An 18,664-nucleotide genomic window follows, 5' to 3' on the forward strand; every position below is an offset into this window, starting at 1 on the left:
GGGCATGTACCTTGGTTGCGGGCACGTCCCCAGTGGGGGGCGTGCAAGAGGCAGCTGATCGATGTTTCTCTCTCATCGATGTTTCTAACTCTCTATCCCTCCTCTCCCTTCCGCTCTGTAAAAAATCAATAAAATATATTTAAAAAAAAAAAAAAAAAGAAAATAATGATAGCCCAGCCAGTGTGGCACAATGGGCTATGAACCCACTGAACGTCGACCTATGAACCTGGAGGTCATGGTTCAACTCTGGTCAGGGCACGTGCCTGGGTTTCTGGCTCTAATCCCAGTAGGGGGCATGCAGGAGGCAGCCAATCAATGATTCTCATCAATGATGTTTCTGTCTCTCTCTCCCTCTCCCTTCCTCACTGAATCAATAAAAATATATTTTAAAATATATATATTGATAAAGAAGACATAGCACCTACGGATAAAATTAAGCATTTTAAAAATAAGCACAAAAAATAAGATTAACCTAACTATTTTTTATAAAAAATGTTATTAAAAACTTGGGGAAATATCAAATTTACCCAGTGTGGAAGTTTTCCCTCAGGATACAGTTTTCTGATCTCTGTGACTGCAAAATACGCTGGTAACAAACAGGCATTTCTTTCCAAGATATATGCTATAACCTGAAGAAAGTAAAAGGGCAATATTGTTATACTTAACTAGTCCTACAGATGAGCCCTTTAAATGCAACAATAACAATATATTAAAAAGTAGACATATTACTTCAGTAATTTATTAGGTTTAAACTATAGCACAAAGGAATTCACTTATATGTGAAGAATCTCTAAAAATGAAGATTAATAAACAATGGAACAACTGTTGATGGTTAGTAAATAACATGAAAATGCTTTAAATACTATTAGACTCCAATAGGAGAGCAAGAGACCAATGTAACAACACTTGCAAAAAGCACAATGATCTTTCACGTGGTCCATAGTCTGACATCTTATAATTGTTGGAAGGACTTTAACATCTATATTATTGTTTTTTATAATTAAAAACCATGAATAAAAAGTAAAACAGCATCCTTAAAACTAAAAGTGATTTCAGAGCATGCTCCCAAGAGGCATGCATCTCCTAAACCCCAAGGGTCCCCAGGAGACTTCCACCCAGGGGAGCAATGGGCAGCAGCTCACATCCTGCCCCCCCCCCGCCCCGAACCTGTCTCCAAGGCCCCTTTTCTCTGACTTTCCAATGAGCCAAAGCAGCCCCACCTAGGCTCTATCCTGTCACTCCTGCTATCCTGAGCCCTTCCTTGTTTCACTGTCCCCAGCTTTAATAAATGCACTCTCAAAAAAAAGTGAATTTTGTAGAAGTAAACAAATGGAACATTCCACAAATTACCATGAGTTTTAAAAGTCCAGAACTGCATGTAACTATTTTTTGAGGCTTTGATCAAGGTTTAAATTACCTCTCTTGCTGTTAGAAGCTGCTGTACAACAGCTGAGCTCACTGTGTTGGGAATTGTCAAGATTTTCTCCAAAATCACTTTTAAGAGATCTCGAACACCCTGATATAAGAAAAAAGCCATAGGTTAAAATTAAGTAATGTCTCCCTATGCTAAACATCTAAAGGTTTCAATATTACACACTCAGAAAAAAAGTTCCCTTCCAAACCACATCTCAATTATTCTAAACGAGAGCTAATATTCAAGTCCCTAACATTAACCCAAGAGATGTCATGTTCCAAAACAGAATTCTAAAGAATGCCTTGTCATATCAATGAACAAAGAAAGTTACTAATAAAAATTAAACTTTCCACACTCTGCTAAACTTTTTTGAGCTTCAGATCACAAGTTTGTTGTCAAAAAAGCTTGATTTGGGTTTAGACAGAAATATATTTGAATAGAACTTGAAAATAATCTGAAAATATGAACAAAAATATTAAACTTTCTGGCAGATGACCCTTTCTGCTCACTCCCTTTGGCATTTCTAACCTTATTCTCCATTCTCATCTATCACATACCTTAATCCTTCAAATTTACCCAAAAAGGCTATTCTGTTAATCATTCATCCCCTTATACTATTAAAGTTGCATTATTTCAGAGCAGAATCTGATAGAGAAGAAATTTCATTCAATGTGCATTTATTGAATATAAACTATGTGATGAATCTTGTAAAAAAGATTAAGAGAAATTAGAAACAATTATAAAGCATCATATAAATAAAAAGTAAAAACTGCATATTAACCTGCTAAGGAAAATGAAATAAGTAGAAAAATAATCAGAAAAATCTTCTTAGAATAAATTTTGTATTAAATCATAATTCAAATAAATAATTATCAACTAACTCATTTTAGATGACAGGAAATACAGAAATAAAACACAGGGTCAGGTATTGATACTTCTTTTTTTTTAAATATATTTTTATTGATTTCAGAGAGGAAGGAAGAGGGAAAGAGAGATAGAAACATACATGATGGGAGAGAATCATGGATCAGCTGCCTCCTACAAGTCCCCCACTGGGGACTGAGCCCACAACCCAGGCATGTGCCCTTGACCGGAACCGAACCTGGGACACTTCAGTTAGCAGGCTGACGCTCTATACACTGAGCAAAACCGGCTAGGGCGATAATTTTTTCAAAAAGAAAAATAACAGCCTTGGCCGATGTTACTAAATGGTTAGAGCATCGGCCAGCGAACCAAAGGATCTTGGGTTCAATTCTCCCTTAAGGGCACATACCTGGGTTGCAGGTTTTATCCCCGCCCCATTCGGGGTGGCAGGAGGCAACCAATCAATGTCTCTCGTCCTTTCTTCTTCTTCCCTTCCTTCTCCCTCCCTCCCTTCCTTCCACTCTAAAAAAAAAAAAAAAAAACCACAAAAACGAAAAGGAAAAAAAAATCAATGGAAAAATATCCTTGGGTGAGAATTAATAAGTAAATAAAAAATAAATAAAATATTGTATTCCTCCTCACTAGCATGGTAAAGAATTAAAAAAAGGAGAGAAAGAAAAGAAAAATAACAAAAGTGGTTTGAATGAAGCAGAATGGCTTTTGCAGCTATTGAAATACTGCAATATGAGAGACAATTAGAAAGTAAATGCTATTGTTTTGGGTAAGAGCAGAGCGCTAAAAATACTAATTAAGAAAGGACACCTGTGCAAGGAAGGTCCAGGTAAAGGTGAAGTAGGGCTTGCTCCCTCCATCAGTTGATGTCTACATCCCTTCTTAGTTCCACACACCCCTCCTCTGTGCTTTCCTTTGAAAAGGGCCCCAAGATCATGAGATGTGTGGCATGAAGAAACCCAAAGTCTGCTTGGCAACTTCCTGACTCACCATAAAAACATATTAGCCACCTGCATTTTTATGTTGGGGAGTGAGCAGGGAGCTGAGGGAAACATTTTAAATCCTTTCAGGAAATAAGTAACACAAAACAGTTTTGTAAATGCTTCCACTTAATTTCTCCCATCTGAAATTAAGATATCTACAACTGAAAAATTAATCTTACCTGACAGTGGTTACTTTTTATAATTAGTAAAAAAAAAAAAAAAAAAAAAAAATACCTTATAATCCACTCCACCAATTATTTTCCGAACCAGTTTAAAAGTTAGGGCCCAAAGTTGTGTTCTTTCCCATTCAAGAGTATCAGAGTTTATCAGGGATTCACAAACCAACCTAGGAAAGAAACCACCAACATTCCAATTATAAGACAGAATTTTACAGGTTCTCTAGTAATACTATTTTTCATAAAAGCTCACTATTATTCAAGCACACTTTTTAAAAGTATGTATAGTATTTTATCTATTTTACTTGTATGTAAGAATAAACACAAAGTACTAGTAGAACTAAACAGTACTCTATATTTTCACTAGAAAGAAATCTAAAGATAGATGGTTAAATGTTTACCATCTATCAGCTTGCAGCAGATTGTATTTTTCCAAGATGGCTGCAACAAGATTTTTGAACCTTATGTTCTTCTGAAATGTGAGACTGATATTCTGCCCAGAAGAGGTTGGAGGAGAGTCTACTGTCTCTTCCCTTAAATCCGGATAGGCCTCAGACCATGGCAAAAGGATTCTGTATGACTTCCAAAGCAAGATGATACAGCTTTGGCCTGGCCCTCTTTGGAATGCTTGCTCTTGGAGTCCACCATGCTTTGAAAGTCCAGGTCACATAGGGCATGTGCAGACTCCAGCCAACAGACCCAACTGAGGTCTCAGATGATAGCCCGGCATCAATCACCAGACATACAAATGGAGAAGCCTTTGTCATGACTCCAGTCCTAGCTACCATCTGACTGTAATAATGAGACCCTGAGAAAAAACTGCCTCGTAAGCCCAGTCAACCACCATGAGTGTTAATACTAAAATGATTAGTAGTTTTAGAGGATGGTGTTTAAGTGCAGCAAATACTAACTAGAACAAGCTCATTAAAGTGAGTGATGTTAGCCCCTGAGCTGAAAGGCAGAGCCAGTCTGTTTTTGAGCCTCTAACTATACAATTCTAAGAATACTGTACCCCAGCCCTGGCTGGCTAGCTCAGTTGGCTAGAGCTATGTCATCCCACTATGCCAAGGTTGCTAGTTCGATCCCCGGTCAGGATACATGCAAGAACCAACCAATGAATGCATAAATGAGCGGAACAACACATTGATGTGTTTTTTTTCTCTCTCTCTCTCTAAAAAAAAAGAAAGAAAGAAAAAAAAGAAAAAATCAATAACTTTTTAAAAAAGAATACTATATACTAGGAACTAAAACCTGAGGTATTATGAAGGACTGTTTGTTTTTGTTCTTTTTAATTTTTATTTATTGATTTTAGAGAGAGGAAGGGAGAGAGTGGGAGAAACATTAATTTGTTGTTCCACTTATTTATGTATTCACTGGTTGATTCTTATATGTGCCCTGATGGGGGATTGAACCCACAACCCTGGCATAGCGGGACAATTCTCTAACCAAGTGAGCTACCCAGCCAGAGTTTAAGGATTGCTTATTGAACATAACTTCCTTCTTCATTTCCTTATCCTTTTACAACAACAATCTCGATCAATTTCCAAACATAATTAAAAAAAAATAATAATTCTTTGGATTGCTTACATCCACCAATAAACATACCTGGGTGGAAGAAGACCAGTCTCAACTGCCATTGCTAAGCAGTCATAAAGAAAAGAAATTCTTTTAGGACTATGCTGGCCATGAATGAATTTAACAATCCACTGGATGCACTGTACATGAGATTCCTGGAAAATTAGAAAATGATTATATTTTAAGTCTAAAGTTGTATCTTGTAACTAACAAACAGCTAATACTACACACCTGGGAGTACTGCATAAGACTATGAATGAGATACTCTACTATAAACATCCTATTCTATCCTAATAAAAGAGTAATATGCAAATTGACCATCACTCCAACACACAAGATGGCTGCCCCCATGTGGTCAAAGATGGCCGTGACAAGATGGCCAGCAGGGGAGGGCAGTTGGGAGGGACCAGGCCTGCAGGGGAGGGCAGTTGTGGGGGCCCCAGGCCTGCAGGGGAGGGCAGTTGGGGGGGATCGGGCCTGCAGGGGAGGACAGTTAGGGGTGACCAGGCCTGCAGGAAGGGCAATTAGGGGTGACCAGGCCTGCAGGAAGGGCAATTAGGGGTGACCAGGCCTGCAGGGGAGGGCAGTTAGGGGCAATTAGGCTGGCAGGGGAGCAGTTAGGCATCAATCAGGCTGGCAAGGGAGTGGTTAGGGGGTGATCAGGCTGGCAGGCAGAAGCGGTTAGGGGCAATCAGGAAGGCAGGCAGGCGAGCAGTTGGGAGCCAGCAGTCCCAGATTGGAGAGGGTGCAGGCTGGGTTGAGGGACACACCCCCCACCCCCGTGCACGAATTTCGTGCACTGGGCCTCTAGTTCATTGATAAAGACAATTAAAAAAAACTCAGACTTAGCACTTCAGTTATATTAGTATTAAGCATAAAACCTTACAATTATATATATTAAAATTCCCACCATTTTTATTTCATGGGATCTCTAAAAGGAGTAAGATATCTTTACCATATTTGTGGTCTATAGAAAACTCTAACACAGATAATAAGCAGTAACCTATTTAATGGCAAATAGAAATATTCCTGTCACTGGGGGGTGGGGGGGGGGAGAGGGGGAATTCGTTATGGGTTAATATATCAGCCTCATGAAATTTAGTGTAAATCTAATCCCTAAGAGCCAAAAAATGAATCCAATGACATAGCAAATTTCTGAACTTATATAGCTTTAGATCTGATACATAAATGCAGTGCCATATCAAAGTCTGTCTTCTAAGATATCCTCAAGAATCGTCTATGTCCTGTTCCTCTGCACTACCACTGTCCCGCATTCATACTTCTGTTGTTGAACATATCACGTTGACTTAGAAATATCTATTTTCTTCCTGGCTCCCCGTACAATATAATCTTCTTGAAGACTAGGGCCATACCTTAACCTCATACAAATAAACATATCCTCTGCCCCAGCATTAGTACTTCCAAGAATTTGTCCTGTGTCTGTAAATAATATTATTCATTTTGCATTGTTTAAGGTAGGAAAGATAAGAAGCAACTTCAATGTCAGTTAGTAGGAGACTGGTTAAAGGCAGGTACAGCCGTAACATATAATATTATGCTGCAAGAAAGGAGGGCAGAACATTTAACTTTTAGTGGGTTGCTGTAGAATTATTTTCTTAAGCAGAATTTTTAAGGGGGGGAAAAGCAAGGTGGGAATGAACAGTGTACACAGTATATGACCATTCTGTAAAAATAATTCTACATGCACAAAACACGTCTCGAAGGAAACATAAACTGAGCATACTGGTTGCAGAGAGAACACTTTAGAAAAATGAATGTGTTGCCACTATGTGATCCACGTCTGAGAGCAAGTCTTACCACCAGCACCTCAACTGCAAACATTTCCCCACCTATAAGGAACCATGGGAAGAAAAGGCACTGCTGGAGCACACTCTCAAAGGACCACATATTTTGCCTTTTTCAGGGATATATTTCCTGGTGACTGTTCTTTGTCACTAAGTGTTACTATTCTTTTCCTCACTTTTCTTTTTTTAAAGTATATCTTTATTGATTTCAGAGAGGAAGGGAGAGGGAAAGAGAGAGAAACATCAATGATGAGAGAGAATCATCGATGGGCAGCCTCCTGCACGTCCCTACTGGGGATCAAGCCCGCAACCCAGGAATGTGCCCTTGACCGGAATCGAACCCAGGACCCTTCAGTCTGCAGGCTGACGCTCTATCCACTAAGCCAAACCAGCTAGGGCTCCTCACTTTTCTTATATCTTTATATCCTTACTAGTGGCCCGGTGCATGAAAATCGTGCACAGGGGAGAGGGTGTTCCTCAGCCCGGCCTGCACCCTCTCCAATCTGGGAGCCCTCAGGGGATGTCCGACTGTCAGACATCCCTCTTGCAATCCAGGACCGCTGGCTTCTAACGGCTCACCTGCCTGCCGGCCTGATTGCCCCCAACTGCCCCTCCCTGCCAGCCTGCTCACCCCCAACTGCCCCCCCCCCCCGCTGGCCTGCTTGCCCCCAACTGCCCCCCACTGCCTGCCTGCTTGCCCCCAACTGCCCTCCCCTCCTGGCCTGATTGTCCCTAACCGCCTCTGCCTCAGCCCCGCCACCATGGCTTTGTCTGAAAGGCCGTCCAGAAGGTCTCCCGGTAGCATATTACCCTTTTATTAGGATAGAAGATTATAAAAGCATTCATCCTTACTGTGGCATTTCTGTATCTTTAATATAGTAGTAGCTTCATTATACTGTACCAATTCTTTTGTTGAGAAAATGAATGAAATTTTTATCCTTTATAATCCCTAAAACAGCTGTTTTCAGAGGCACCAAATAAACCAGAATAGGGTGAAAATGGTGTTATATATATAGTCTAACACGGGGGAGATTTTTAACATCTCACGCTGTGCTATCAACTTGGCTTCTCAATATACAGCTTCTCCACTGGAAGAGTGCAAACGGGAACAAATGGAAACCAGAACGGACAAATAAAAGTTGATGACAATGTCATCTCTCCCTTCCGGGAAAAACCCCAACAGCAACATCAAAGTAAATGTATAAAAAAAAAAAAGGGAGGGGGGGTCAAAAACCATCAGCTGAATGTATTAAAAATGCAGTACTCACCTGAGGTAGACCACCCCAAAACTGTCTGAAGGCCCCCAAACAGCTAATTAGTTTTGTTTTTTCATCTTCAGGAGTGTCCATAAACATTCTAGAAACAAAAACCACATTAGACCACCAGTTAGACCACCAGTTTGAAAAAGGTAATTCAACATAAATAATTCCACTAGAATAGTGGATCTTATAAACTTCCAAGGCGAAAACAACGCAAAATCTTACAAAGATACGGTCACACAGAAACACAGAAATCTGCCATGCGTATACTCACCCAGGGAAAGCCTCTTCTATAATTTCCGTTTTCTGTAAAACAAACAAACAAACAAACATAAGAAAACGATATGGATTAAATTTAAAAGATGAAAAGGAGGGGCCTCCTCGAGCAAACGATTCCAGTGTAACACAGGCCAGTACCCTCGTCAGCCACAAGCAGCCAGCCGGCGCCAGCCCGTCACAGTGGGTGCCTGGGACTCCGAGAGGACTTGGAATTTCCCAGCAGTTTGAGAATCGCTAACCCTGTGCACACAAACACGGCCTCCCAACAAAGGAGCGGAGGGGGAGAGGTTGTTGGGGCCGGTTCCGGGACCCGCCGCCCCCGGGACCCGCCTGGCCCCGCCATCGCCCTGGATGCCTGGCCCTTCCACTCACCACCACCTCCTCAAAAATGCTCTGGAGCTGCGTCTCCATCTGCACCATCGCCCCGCCTCCCTCGGGCGCCCGGCTCGCGGCCTGGGATGCGGCCCAAGCTCCGGCGACGGACCCGCAGAGGGGCGGAGATGCCGCAGGAACCCGCAGGGAGACAGGGTCGCTTCCCACTCCCGCGCTCGGCGGAATCCCCCCAGGAGCCCAGCCAACCACCGGGGCCTGAACGGAAGCGCCGGAAAGTGCCTGGTGTTTCCTGATCACCAAACGCCCAGAAACCAGGGAGCCAGCAGATGGTTCCGCCGGAGGGGAAGGGCGATTCGCGAGCTAGACCCAAGCGCCCCCCAGTGGAGCCTCGAACCTAAGTCACTCCAAGGTGTTGTGGGCTGAGGCCGCCCCCTCCCGGCTGGAGCGGGATTGCTCAGAGAGCCTACCTTTGCCGGTATGGGCTCCAAAACTGCCTGCAGGAGGAGCAGCACCCCTCATGCTGATTGTACTGTTTGATAAGCTGTAATCCTCCCATCGTTAAATTATTATCCCTGTTCTATAATTGTGTGATCAAAGACAGCCTTTTGGGAGGGTGAGTGGGAGGTGATCAACAAAGGAACTTGTATGCATACATGCATAACCCATGGACAAAGACAACAGGGTGGTAAAGGCTTGGGGGGTGGGGGCGGGGGAGGGCTAGAGGGGTTAATGGGGGGAAGAAGGGAACATAGGTAATACTTTCAACAATAAAGAAATATTTTAAAAAGCAATAAAGATTTTTAAAAAGACAAAAACGGCCTTTTAGATATTTATTTATTTATTTATTTTTACTTTATAAACATTTATCTTTAATTTTTTATACTAGATATTTCCTGCATGGTGTGTCTCCTCCGCTATTGTCCACAGGACTCTGAAAAGCTGTGGGATAAGCAGGTGCAGACTCAAGGCCGGCTTTCTCTCCAACGCTGTGGAAAGGGCAGTACATCAGGGGCAAAGCCCTATGTTCCCTAGGCCAGCTGGGCAGAGCCCTGGGGAGGCTGACCTCCCAGGGGTATCCACGCTGGACAGCCTTTTTATTCTATAAGCCAGGGCTAACTAGGACCTGATAAATGCTCAATTATATTACCCATTATTTTCACCCCACAACCCCACTTGCTTGATCACTGAGTCAGCCAACCATTGAAATTTCAGTTGCCCCCACTAATCAGAAAACAAATTATGTTAGTTTATGGTCTTGTTAACCCTAGAAACCCATCTCTGATCAACAACTCCTTTTAACTTTTGCCTTTGTAAACCTGGTCCTATCCCCTCCATTTTGGAATGTATTCTTGGTTTGCACTAAGAAGATTTTTAAATTTTTTTAAAAATTGATTTCAGAGAGGAAGGAAAAGGGAGAGAGAGAGAGAGATAGAAACATTAATGATGAGAGAATCATTGATTGGCTGCCTCTTGCATGCCCCCACCTGGGATGGAGCCTGCAATCCGGGCATATACCCGACTAAGAATCAAACCATGACCTCCTGGTTCATAAGTCAACACTCAGCCACTGAGCCATACTGGCCAGGCTAACTTGTTTTTTAAATATAGCCCCAGACTTTGGTTTACAGTGGATATTTATTTTATTTTCCATTTGTAACTATTTTGAGTAAAGTTGTTATGAACATTCTCAACCAAGTCTTCTGTGGACATGTTCTCTTTTCTGTTGGGTAAACACCTAGGAGCAGAATTTTTGGGTCAAATGATAAGTATATGTTTAACTTGATAAGAAATTGTTAAACAGTTCTTCAAAGTAGTGTTACCATTTTTACATTCTAATGCTACTATTGTGTGAGAGTTCCAATTGTTCCACATCATTTTCAACAACTGGTGTCAATCTTTACATTTTAGCCTTTCTACTGGATGTACATTACCCTAGTGACTAGTGATGTTGATATTTTTATATATATACCTTATAAGCTATTCAGATACCTTTTGTGAAAAGCCTGTTCAAGTCTTTTGCTCACTATTAGTCAGGCTAATCAGGTGGTTTCTTATGCTCTTTTTTATTTGTAGGAATCCTATATAATAAAAACCTAATATGCAAATCGACTGAACAGTGGAACTACTGGTTGCTATTATGTGCACTGACCACCTGGGGGCAGACACTCCCACAGGGGGAGCGCCGCTTAGCCAGAAGCTGGGCTCATGGCTGGTGAGTGCAGCAGTGGTGGCAGGAGCCTCTCCTGCCTCTACAGCAGTGCTAAGGATGTACGACTGATGGCTTAGGCCTGCTTCCCCGAGGGCTCCCGGACTGCGAGAGGGCACAGGCTGGGCTGAGGGACCCTCCCCCCTGCCCTGAGGGCATGAATTTCATGCACCTGGCCTCTAGTACTTACATATTGTCAACACCAGTATGTCCAAATCTAGGTTTTTCTTTGTTTCAGTCCTTTTATTATTTTTTGTAGAGTTTTTATAAAAATTTATTTGAGTGAAAACAGGATATACCTGGAAGCAAGATCTAAACAGAAATAAATGTTTCAGAGAGCCCTAACTGGTTTGGCTCAGTGGCTGTGGACTGAAGGGTCCCGGGTTAATTCTGGTCAAGGGCACATGCCCAGTTGCAGGCTCGATCCCCAGTAGAGGGCATGCAGGAGGCAGCCATTCAATGATTCTCTCTCTTCATTGATGTATCAATCTCTCTCCTTCTCCCTTCCTCTCTGAAATCAATAGAAATATTTTTTTAAAAAATGCTTCAGATAGTAACAGTTTGCAGTTTCTTTTATGCATTTGAAATTAAGGAGGAATCAGGGTGGAGGGGGTCAGTGGGGGAAAAAAGGGGCACATCTGTAATACTTTTAACAATAAAAATAAATTTAAAAAAGAAAGAAATGAAGGAGGGAAGGTATGAAAGATTACCAGAAGGTGGGAAAGAGCAAGGTTGGGGAATCTGGTTACAGAATAGTTAAGATTATGTGCTCTCTGGAGAGTGGTCATGCTTTAGAAGGACGGGTCTGCGTTGGTGGTCACATATTAGAAGTAAGGTCTGAAAAGAGGTATTTCCAAGGTGTGTCAATCTAGATGCACAGAAGCAATGGTCAGGGCTTGCTTGAGGCAAAGATAAGCGTCTAACTAAAGAAGTTATATGTCTGGGGCATTACTATCCACCATGACATGCCCAGTTAGGACTTTATGATCAGATCACCCTGTGAGGTTTCTTTTCATAGAACCCCCTTTTTCATCCACAATATTCTGTACTATATACGTCTTGTATTAGATATATGTATGGGGAATGCTTTCTCTCTGTCACAGTTTGCCTTTTCATTTCTTTAATGATATCTTTGATTAGTAGAAATTTTTAATTTTGTTAAAGTACAATTTACTATTTAAAAATTTTATGGTTATCATTTTAGTAGCCTCTGAAAATGGTAGAAAAAATAGACATATTTGGAATGAATGAATAAATATTGAAATTGTAAACACAGCCATGGATAGATAGTATGATGGATGCTATGTTCTGAACCTTTAAGAAGTTGTCTTGCCCTAACTGGTTTGGCTCAGTGGATAGAGCATCGGCCTGCGGACTGAAGGGTCCCAGGTTCGATTCCGGTCAAGGGCATGTACCTTGATTGGGGGGACATCCCCAGTAGGGGGTGTGCAGGAGGCAGCTGATCGATGTTTTTCTCTCATCGATGTTTCTAAATATCTATCCCTCTCCCTTCCTCTCTGTAAAAAATCAATAAAATATATTTTTTTAAAAAAAGAAGTTGTCTTATAAATCATCGATAAAATGAAAATCCTGTTGGGCTGTGGACCGAAGGGTACCGGGTTCAATTCCAGTCAAGGGTATGGACCTCTGTTACAGACTCCTACCCAACTTGGGCCCTGGTCAGGTCTCCTTCAGGAGGCAAACAATTGATGTGTTTCTTTCACATTGATATTTCTGTCTTTCCTTCTCTCTTCCACTCTCTCTAAAAAAAATCAATGGAAAAATATCCCCAGGTGAGCATTTAAATAAATAAATAAATAAATAAATAAATACTGCTGAAATTGTAGAGAATGCAGCCAAAACAGTAATAAACAATGAGCGCTTCAAAGAAAAAAGGCAAAAAAAAATGTTACCACTTAAGGTACTGTTATGGGCTGACTTGTTTTCCCCAAATTCATACTTTGAATTCCTAACCCTCAGCACCCCAGAATGTGACTGTATTTGGAAGCAGAGTCTTTAAAAAGGTCATTAAGTTAAAATGAAGTCCTTAGGGTGGACCCTAATCTAATATGGCTGGTGTATTTATGAGAAGAGAAGACCGTGACAGACAGACAGAGAAAACCATGTGAAAACAAAATGGCCAGGTGCAAATCAAGCTTTGTGGCCTTGGAGGACCAACCCTTGATCCTGGACTTCTAGCCTCTAGAACGGTAAGAAAGTGAATTTGTGTAATTTAAGCCACCTAATCTTGGATACCTTATTATGGCAACCCTAGAAAATCACTCTAAGTACCTGTCTGAATCTCCTTAGAAAAGTTTATTTTTGTCTCTGCCATTCCCCTAGTACTTCATTAATATCACTAGTATGGCCCAAATCACATGATATTATGGTTTAAAATGCCTATTTCTTCTACCAGACTAAAGCTGTTTAGAGTAGGTACAGAAAATGAACGTTTTTAAAAAATACATTTTTCTTTATTTCAGAGAGGAAGAGAGAGAAACATCAATGATGAGAGAGAATCATTGCTTGGCTGTCTGCTGCACACCCCCTGCAGGAGATTCCCCTACTGGGGATCCAGCCACAATCAAACCCAGGCCCCTTTAGTCCATAGGCCAATGCTCTCTCCACCGAGCCAAACTGGTCAGGGCAGAAACTGAACATTTTTGCATCTCCTAACACATGGCATAAAATCTGGGGCTTGGTGGTACTCAGTTATTATTTGTTCCCTGGATTAAATAAAGACATCTAAAATATAATTATTTCATGGGCAAGGCTTCCTTGGAGGAAATAGCTATTTCTGAAGTATTGGATTGTGGACGAAAAGGGCCACTTGCTAACCTGACAAGCTCAGGGAAGGCCTGCATGACAGTCTTGCAAACTCAGAGACCTAAAGTAACCACCAAGGATGGCCTGAAATTAAACTTTAACTAAAAGCAGTTATGGTGGGCAGTTACATCCTCAGCTGGTATCTTCACTGACAAGGTCAACCTTTACCTTAACTGAGCCTATTTGTCTTTTTGCATCCATAATAGCATATCCTTGAAATGTCTGGGTAACTTGTAACTTCCTTTTTTCCGGACCCCGAATTCATATGTTGAATTCCTAAGCCTCAGCACCCCAGAATGTGCTGGGCGCCAGGATAGATACCACAAATTCCCTCATTGTCATGTTAATTGTTCCTGCACCCACCTAAGTATGTGTCCATCATTTTACTTTTTATCCAATCCCAGGGGTTCTCTGCCCCCTCCTCTCCCCACCCCCGCCGCTTTGCTTTAGCCCACCTCCTTAATCTATCACCAATGAATTTCATGTAACCCACCTACGTCCCTCCTTTGACTGCAATATTATAAATACAGATGTAACCCGCCACTCTCCTCGGGAGCATTATCTCAATTTGTTGAGGTTCTGTGTCCCGGCATATGTTGACAGTTTGGCTCAAATAAACTCACAAAAATTCTTTACAGGTTTCAATGAGTTTTTGTTTGTTTGTTTTTTTACATTAACACTTATATAGTAAGAGAGAAAACCAATTTTTGTAAATTTTTATTGATAAAATTTAAAATATGACAAGCATATCTCCTCTTCCCCCTAGGTTTGGGGAATAACATTTAGTTTAATTGAGGGTCAAAATTACTGCTCCTATCTCCATGTTGATTATTTATCTGTGCTTATCAAAAATGAGTTTTTATGTATCTCACCTTGGAAAATGTTTTTCACATACATAGGTACCGCAAAATATGGATATCAACAACCAAGCATTAACCCTATGGTTACTTATATTTCAATTTCAAGAACTTGAGTCTTGTAGTCCATGCCGAGATCTTGCCTCATCTCTTTCTACATACCATTGCCTCTAGGCCAGCCGTGGGCAAACTACGGCCCTTGGGCTGGATCCGGCCCATTCGGCTGTTCTATCCGGCCCGCGGAGCCGAAAGAGCAGAGTGTTCTCTTGCTCTCCCCTCCACTCCTTCACCAGCAGCAGTGTTAACATGGCAACGTGCCGGAAACCAATCATCGTCTCACTAATAGAAAGAGGCTGGTCAACCTTGAAGCTCTGAAAGGTCAGAGCCAATCACTCCCTGTCTAATTGAGACAAAGGTAACTGAGGCAACTTCCCCATCTTGTAATCATGTAAATACTTACTGATATGATAATCCGCTTATTACCTGCTTAAGGGCTATGGGTGTTTCCCAAAGCTGCTTAAGGGTAATGGGTGTATCCCATAGCCTCAATAAAAGGGATAGCAAGGCCAGAGCCTAGCGGTAGTCTTCCCACTAGAGGTTGACTCCCGCCTGGCCCCCCATTTTCCCAAATTAACTCTTTTCTAGTCTCTCTTCATTTTAGTGTGCGGCCTCCTCCAGAAACCGGACCCTGAGTGGGCCCTGAACCACGCGGGTCGTGTTAAGGGATCCCACAGCAACATTGGGAAACACGGCCGCAGCTCCTTCTTCTGAGTGGGAGGATTTATACCCGCCCATTCAGTAGAAGGAACAACCTCTCAATCTTCCAGAGGCTCCTTGTAATGCCTGCGGACGCGTCCCCCGACATCACCCTGGGAATGCGTAGACATGTTATCGTGGTGATGTAGGGAGACATGCCCCTGGAGAGCACAATATCAGAGCATTAGCTAAAAAGGAGACCAACAACACTGTTCCCACTGAAGTTGATGTTTTAAAGATCAAAAACCTTCCAACCCAGTCTACATTTCCATCTACATCTACGTCCCGGGCATAATTTGGAAGTTGCACTAAAGAAAATGTTTAATTTACTTTTTACACATTTTGTTCTTTTCTATTTGTTTTAGTTTTAAATTATTTTATTATATTTAAGTTTAATTTGAAAGGCTTTTGTACCTTTCCTTTGTTAGGCAATTTTATTTTGCCTTTGCCATCTTCAATATAAGGTATGTTATTGTGCTATGATTCCTCCATTTTTTGAAGTTTCAAATTATAATAATTAGTGTTTACATTCTTCTTGTTAAAATGTTTGAAATGAATAAAACTATTGAAATAAAAAAAAAAGACCGTACCCTTTTATGTAATGATGTTTACTTTGAATTTATATTAGTTCACACAAACACTCCATCCATGCTTTTGTTCCGGCCCTCCGGTCCAGTTTAAGACCCCATTGTGGCCCTCGAATCAAAAAGTTTGCCCACCCCTGCTCTAGGCCCTACTTTGTCATTGCTAGCACCAGTTCCACCTAACAGGTAGTTCTAGATTCAGCTTCAATATTGGATCTCCACTTGCCAAGGACTAGAATCTGTCCTTCCTATACCAACTGCCTACCTGGTTAACTCTCTGCTTGCAAGCCATGCTCATCAATCTCCCTGTAGGTTATTTCTACTTTTTCCTCATGATGGGTCCTTTTTTGTAGTTGGCCACCTGCCCATGCAATCCTCCCATGTTATTTGAGATCTCCTTGCTTTGATGGACTCTTTCCTGCTGCTGGACCTGAGCCTAGTCCCTGCCTCACTTCCACCACCACCCTCAGTGTGTCTAGTTCCTCTGAACTTTCCCAGTCTGGCTTGTCCAACTCCCACCTAGCTCTAGTGCTCGAACCAAGAAGGGCAGGTTTATGAGACTTAAGGAAGTAGATGTTGGCAGGCCCCTGGGGCTTTTCTCAGACAGCAATGAGTGAGTTTTCAATGCTTTTAGAAACGTTTCTTGAATTCAGTAGACACAGGGACGTGGTAGAATATGAAAAATATTTATGATTGGTGGGGGGATGTAAGGTAACAGTAGCTGTCTTTCAGAGCACAGGAGATCCTGTATTCTAGGCCATTAAACATTAAAAAAATGCAGAGTGAAGGTTTCAAAACCCAGAAGGTACAGATTGTTCTAAAGTTAAGGGGAAAAGAATTGTGAGGCTTCCAAGACTCAAGTAACTTAGAAAGTATAGGTTCAGATCCAGGTGACACAGGCAGTCTATTTCAAAGTCTAAGTTGCATGGAGGGCGTGGATTTGGCTGATGTCCAACGCTCAGGTGATCTATTAGGAATACATTTCTAAGACTTGATGGACTCAAAAGAGATTGGGGTGTAGGGTTGAGTTAGGGGAATTGCCATAACAGAAAATATGACTAGAGACTGGCAATACCAATATCTCTACTGCACCTCATGTAGGTTCTCTTAAGATTTACTCACATCAGGACCTGAAAAACTAAGGTATTTCTCCATTATAAGAGAGATAATCTGAGATTACCTTAGAAATAAAGAATTTATTATTGAGTCAATAAACTTGTATGAATCAGAGATAAGACTTTATCAGAGGTTCCATGACTTTCTAATATAGTGTTGTGTGTTTGTGTGTTTGTGTGTGTGTGTGTGTGTGTGTGTGTGTGTGTGTCCTCAGGGATGAAATGGGGTGAGAGATGTTCTGGCTGTGTGGGAGGTAATAAATTATATAGTAAAAATATGGAGCCAGAGTCAGTGGTACCCTGGTAAACAGAGCTGGCCTAGAATTCAGTGACAACAACATCTGCAAGTGCTGATACAGTATCAGATAACAAGCATTCTGGAGTCAAGGTTTACAAGTTACTACTGGAAATATCAAGACAAGAAGTGGAAAACCAAGAAGTCAGCAAGAAACCAAGAGAATAGATCCTGGAAGTCCAAATAAGGTGGAGAGGTCAGAAAGAGGCCAAGTCTTAAGAAAAAAGGGAAAAATGGGAGAAGCCATTCAAGGAGTATATTAATCAGGGTTTTCCAGAGAAAGAGAACCAGAAGAGACAGAGATAGAGATAGAGATAGAGATAGAGATAGAGATAGAGATAAAGATAGAAATGAGACCAAGAGAGGGAGAAGAATTGGTTCACTTGATGGTGGTGGCTGGGCTGGCAAATCCCAAACCCACAGGACAGGGCAGGTTGGCAAGCTAATGCTGTAGTCTTTTTTTTTAAATTTCTTTATTGATTAAGGTATTACATATGTGTCCTTATTCCCCCATTACTCCCCCATCCCATTCATGACCCCACCCTCCTGTTGTCTGTGTCCATTGATTAGGCTTATATGCATGCATATAAGTCCTTTGGTTGATCTCTAATGCTGTAGTCTTGAGGCAGAATTTCTTTTTCTCTGGTAAACCCGTTATTGTTCTGTTAAATGTGTTTTCTGTTGATTTCAGAGAGGGAGAGAGAGAAACATCAATGATGAGAGAGAATCATTAATTGTCTGCCTCCTGCATGCTCCCTACTGGGGACTGAGCTGGTAACTCAGGCATGTGCCCTGATTGGGAATTGAACTGTGATCTTCTGGTTAATAGGTTGACCCTCAACTACAAAGCCACACTGGCCAGGCTGTTATTGTTAATGCCTGCAACTGATTGGATAAGGCCTACCCAAATTATTGAGGATAATCGCCTTTACTTATTGTAGATGTCACCACATCTATAAAATATGTGCTTGATTAAATGGCTGGTTACTAGACCCTAGCCAAGTCCACACACAAAATTAACCATTGCATGAAGATAAAAGTAGGAGCACTGGGAACCAGAATCAAGGCAGACTAGATAGATTGTCATAAATGCAAATGGGCAATTAGAACCCAGAAACCCAGAAAAATTGAAGGCATATGTCAGATGTAAGCAAAAGCCATAAATTTTAGTAATCTCCTAATTTTCAAATTGTAATGTAAGCTTGATCTTTCTTTAAATCAATTAGTATGACACAAAAGCAAGAATAATAACAGAATACCCTGAAGTGGAAGCCTGAAGACCTGGTGAAATCTCACTTCTGAGATACCACTAACCAAGGTGATCT

The 18,664-nt window shown here is 41.4% G+C and overlaps 1 protein-coding gene across 2 annotated transcripts in view; it reads right to left on the bottom strand.

The window, feature by feature from the left end:
• Positions 1–9,044, bottom strand: part of MED23 (mediator complex subunit 23) — a 45,380-nt gene extending 36,336 nt beyond the window's left edge. Inside the window, exons 1-7 of one of the 2 annotated variants that reach the window (XM_080667102.1) lie at positions 8,740–9,044; positions 8,363–8,394; positions 8,098–8,185; positions 5,055–5,179; positions 3,508–3,619; positions 1,418–1,516; positions 528–629 (exon numbers count right to left, since the gene is read on the bottom strand). In XM_080667102.1, the coding sequence (XP_080523228.1) occupies positions 528–629; positions 1,418–1,516; positions 3,508–3,619; positions 5,055–5,179; positions 8,098–8,185; positions 8,363–8,394; positions 8,740–8,787 (606 nt within the window). In that variant the 5' untranslated portion in view covers positions 8,788–9,044. The remainder of the gene's footprint in view (positions 1–527; positions 630–1,417; positions 1,517–3,507; positions 3,620–5,054; positions 5,180–8,097; positions 8,186–8,362; positions 8,395–8,739) is intronic. The other variant, XM_080667101.1, reaches the window with a different exon arrangement.
• Between the last annotated feature and the right edge of the window lie 9,620 nt (positions 9,045–18,664).

The sequence above is a fragment of the Plecotus auritus genome (assembly GCF_963455305.1).
Source record: "Plecotus auritus genome assembly, chromosome: 4".
Classification (NCBI taxonomy): domain Eukaryota; kingdom Metazoa; phylum Chordata; class Mammalia; order Chiroptera; family Vespertilionidae; genus Plecotus; species Plecotus auritus.